The sequence below is a fragment of the Erigeron canadensis genome, chromosome 5 (genome assembly GCF_010389155.1).
Source record: "Erigeron canadensis isolate Cc75 chromosome 5, C_canadensis_v1, whole genome shotgun sequence".
Classification (NCBI taxonomy): Eukaryota; Viridiplantae; Streptophyta; class Magnoliopsida; order Asterales; family Asteraceae; genus Erigeron; species Erigeron canadensis.
The window spans coordinates 7261056-7266243 of NC_057765.1; the positions used below are offsets into that span (position 1 = coordinate 7261056).

Below are 5188 nucleotides of genomic sequence, written 5' to 3' on the forward strand. Positions count from 1 at the left end.
AAGGTTGGTCAATATGATGTTCAAAGACCAAATGGGGGATACAATGGAAGTATATATAGACGACATGGTGGTCAAATCAAAGAGAGCTGAAGATCACTTGAAAGATCTCGAAGTGGCCTTCAACATCCTAGACAAATATAATATGAAGCTAAACCCTGCAAAGTGCAAGTTTGGAGTTGGTGCTGGGAAGTTTCTAGGATATATGGTCACCAAAAGAGGCATCGAAGCAAGTCTAGAGCAGATCAAAGCCATTCTAAATTTTAAATCTCCTTCGAACGCCAAGGATGTTCAAAGACTGACGGGAAGATTGACAGCGTTGAATAGATTCATTTCAAGATCTTCAGATAGATGTAAAGAATTTTACAATATTCTAAGGAAGAAGCCTTCCAAGAATTGAAGAAATATCTCTCTACGCCTCCACTATTAATGAAGCCTGAAGATGGAGAGCCCTTATATCTTTACATGGTAGTATCTTCAACTTTAGTAAGTTCAGTGCTAGTAAAGGAAATAGAAGGTCAGCAAAATCCTATTTACTACATAAGAAAAAGTTTAATTGATGCTGAAACCAGGTACTCTCATCTCGAAAAGCTTATACTTGCATTGGTAATGGCATCTACTAAGCTTAGGCATTTCTTTGAAACGCATGCTATACATGTTAGGACTAACTACCCTATAAAATGTGTCCTAAGAAAACCTGAAGTATCTGGTAGGATGGCTAAGTGGTCCGTTAAATTAAGTGCTTTTAATTTAATCTATGAACCTAGGACTGCTATAAAATCACAAGCCTTAGCAGACTTTGTGGCTGATTTCAGTACCGATTTGCAATCTGATGTAGACTTAGAAGTCAAAATGCTAGAAGAATCCACTGAAAAATGGACTTTACATACTGATGGTGCATCTAATGTTCAAGGAATAGGATTAGGCATCGTACTAAAATCGCCACAGGGGGATATCATACCCCAGGCAGTTAATTGTCATTTTATAGCTACCAATAATGAAGCAGAATACGAGGCTTTAATTTCTGGCATGCAATTGGCTAAAGATATGAACATTAGAAATCTTAAAGTATATGTAGATTCATTGCTTCTAGCTAATCATTTTAATGGAACATATGCTGCGAAGGGTGAAAAGTTAATAACAATATTTGGAAATTGTCAAAAAACTGGCAGAAAATTTTGATTTGTTTGACATAGAGCAAGCTCCTAGAGAGGAAAATACTGAAGCTGACGCTTTAGCTAATTTAGGATCAACACTTAAGATGTCACTAGGAACTAAAATTCCTATAGTTCACATTTTGCAACCTGCTATAGGAACAAAATCAGCAAAGATATTGGCTATTGAAGGTACAAAAATAGACCAACCTGAAAACAATCGAAATTCATGGACTACACCCATAATAGAATATTTAAATACTGGGACAATTCCTAAGGATGAACACCCAAAGAATTTTCGCATGAAAAGTACACATTATTCTATGATAAATGGTACTTTGTATAGAAGATCACTTGCAGGTTCATATCTTAGGTGTTTGGAATATCCTGAGACTACTGAGGTACTCAAAGATATCCATGAAAGTGAATGTGGAAACCATACAGCAGGAAGATCTTTGTACTCCAAGATCTTGAGAACAGGTTATAATTGGCCGACCATGAAACAAGACGCTGAAGAATACTCAAAGAAATATGATGCATGCCAATGACATAGCAACATTTACCATCAACCAGCAGATCCTATGTATCTAGTCCTTTCACCTTGGCCATTCATGAAGTGGGGGATGGATATTGTTGGGCCAATGACGGAATCTTCAGCAGGGAAGAAGTACTTTTTGGCCATGACTGATTATTTTTCAAAGTGGATTGAAGCAGAAGCATATGCCAAGATCCAAGAAGCTCATGTTATATCTTTTATCAAGAAAAATATACTAACACGATTTGGAGTTCCCGCTGAGAAAATTTGTGACAATGGATCACAATTTATTGGCAAACAGACAACCAATTTCTGTGAGAGTTGGGGAATCAAAATGATTACCTCTACTCCTGTACATCCTCAGGCTAAAGGACAAGCAGAGTCAAGCAATAAAACCATCATGAACAATCTCAAGAAAAGACTGGGACAAGCTAAAGGAAAATGGGCAAAAGAACTTCCATTTGTCTTATGGGCTAATCGAACCACTTCGAAAACGGCCACTGGACAAACGCCATTTTCACTTGTCTTTGGGACTGAAGCAGTATTGCCTACCGAAATGGATTTGCCTACAGCAAGGGTAAGCCTATTAACTTATGGGAAAAACAAGGAGTTATTGCTTGAAGATCTTGAAGCTATAACTGAGCTACGAGAAAGAACTAAGGTAAGAATATCAGCCTATCAACAGCGAATCGCTAAGTCTTATAATAAAAATATAAGAGTTAGAAGATTTCAAATTGGAGATCTAGTTCTCAAAAAGGTTCTAACTAAACTCGATGGTAAGTTGAACCCAAAATGGGAAGGTCCATACTTAATAGAAGGAGAAGCTGGGAAAGGATCCTATTGGCTTCAAACTTTGAAAGGAACACTAGTTCCAAGACCATGGAATGCTATCCATCTCAAGATTTATCACATATAGTTTACTTTGTCTTTCGACAAAGCCAAGTAAGCTTCCCTGCATTCGAATTTTCTATTTCATTGTCATATATTATTTTCTTCAAAATAATGATACTGACTTGAGCGTCGGAGTGGCGTTAAAAGAAATTTTTGGTTTTATAGGTTCTACAAGACGAATCTATATGAATAATCACATTCACAAGAACATACGATAAGGTTCGGCTCTAACGCCTACATATGGTTAAAGGTCTTCACCTTTTCATTATGGAATTTCTATTGGACAGCTCTAACGCCTACATATGGTTAAAGGTCTTCACCTTTTCATTATGGAATTTCTATTGGACGGCTCTAACGCCAACTTTTAGTTAAAGGTATACACCTTTCTTAGATCGCTCGGGTTGCACAAATTAATTAGATGGCTGAAGGGTTAAATTCCAAGGTCATCGAAATTAATTCTGTTGATTGTCAATGTTACCATTGATCTCCCGATTTGGCTAACCACGCCACCATAATCCAATGAACATTCGAAATGGGCTAACCACGCCTCTTAAGTAATTTCAAGATATTGAGACACCCTTAATATCTTGAACAACAGTGTTCTTACGGAATAAATTAAAATTGAGAATGTCCCTTCTTGATTTTAATTACTAACGAAAGCTTATTCGATTTCACACCTATGTATTATTTTAATGCAGGCATAAGTGGACATCGACAGTTATTAAACATACTGCAGGCTAAATATCATAGCCATCAAGTGGGATCCTAATCGCTCACACAAGGTGCATGTATCTTATCTTTAATCACTATGTTGATTTGACTACTTACTGAAGTTATTGTCTAGTAAATCAAAAGTCATAATTACCCGACAAACGATGCAGTAATATTAATTACTCATTTTACTATTATACCCTCGTTAACAGTTTTGGTTTTTTAAACAAAAATCAAAATGGATCGAAAGATTAATATTTCATTCAAAAGCATATGTACATAAACTACTTCGAGAGCAGTTTTTTACAACCATGATTGACCACTCCGGATCAATCTCGCCCCTCCTAGACATTGTTGTTCTACCTAACACTACCCCTATCGATTCAATTTCTTAAACATCAAAAGAAAGCCTAAAAATATGGGCTCCGGCCTTTGCATTATATCCATCATCACCCATAGAAATATCTTACAAATGAATATCCCAGTAGAGATCGGAATTAACTTCCTTCAATCTACTGAGGATGGACCTTGTTCTTGCTAACTCCTCCCTGGCACCTCTGAGTTCTTCCTGAGTAGCACCTAGTTCGCAACAAATCTCTTTGAGAGCATTGTTCAAAATCTTGATTTTTACTTCCAAACCTTTCTTAACTTCTGACTCATTTCTTGCTCAGTTGTTGCGGACTCCTTGTAAGACTTGACCAAGCTTTCTAAAGTCTGTATAATGTCATCATTAAGTTTGTCTTTTGCAATCTGCTGTTCTTCGAGATCAGCAACAGACTAAAAAGAAAAGTAAAAATAGTTAGAAGTAACAAAAATAATATCTAAACAAATGATATTAGAACATACCTTTTGAAGAAACTCTCCTAACGATTTTAAAGACATGATGGGAATCTATATTTTTGAAGAAAAAGAAACTGTTAATAATATACAAAGGAGTAAAAGGTATTGGAATATATAGAGGGGTGAAAGGGTGGAAAATGAACCGTCAGAGCTCTTGGTTATCCTTTTTAACACGCGTCCTATCCGTGGAACGGTTTTTTGAAATTTTACCATTTGACTCCAGTCAAAGCTTTCTATAGAAGCTTCAAAGTTATTCAAATAAAAATGATTTTCTTAAATAACTTTGGAGACAATTGTTATGCCTGGAAACTTCAAGTACCAATATCTTGAAAGCCCAAGATCTTGACATCTCAGGATCTTGACACAGCGGAACATTCGGAAGATATACTAACGTATTATTACATATGTTATTATTATTTCCTTGTGAGCAATACATGCAGGATCAATGATAATCAATATCACACATGGAGAAATACCTCTAACAGTACGAAATCAAGGAAACACACAAAGAATCTCTTCAACGCGCAAAGAAGATTTAGTCCTCCAACATAATCAGACTTCAAGTTGAATTCAACACGAGAAGAAATAAGCTAATGGTCACTTGACCAGGCAAGATCTTCACCAACATTCAAGAGCTGAAGATCCCTACAATATCGGGGAACTAGTTTAACACCAGCATTATAAATAGAAGAAGGTTGATCGATCCTAGGCAATTACTTACATATGTTATTACTCACTTGTATTCACACACACTACATACTATTCTTATTCATTGTTCATACACTTAGAAAGATCGATCAACCTACTTCCACCCTTTGTAAACATTTCAATACACATCAATAAAGAACAAGGCAGGAACGATTGTTTCCTCCCGGGGTTTTTATGCCAGCGATCCTCTAAGGATTAAGGGATTTTCCTCGTCATCAAATATCGGTGTTCTTGCTTTTTACTCTTTATTTTACGCATTATTTGTTTGATTCTTGCTTAATATCTTGTTTATCTTAACATATTCTGCGTTGTTTACATTAGTTTGCGATTATAGAGACCTTCTTTATTGTTT

General features: G+C 36.1%; 1 protein-coding gene across 1 annotated transcript; it reads left to right on the forward strand.

Moving 5' to 3' along the window:
• Positions 1-426: 426 nt before the first annotated feature.
• Positions 427-1699, forward strand: LOC122601106. Its single transcript, XM_043773877.1, has 2 exons — positions 427-1123; positions 1170-1699. Exons 1-2 carry the CDS (start codon positions 427-429, stop codon positions 1697-1699), a joined length of 1227 nt encoding a protein of 408 aa, XP_043629812.1.
• Positions 1700-5188: the final 3489 nt, after the last annotated feature.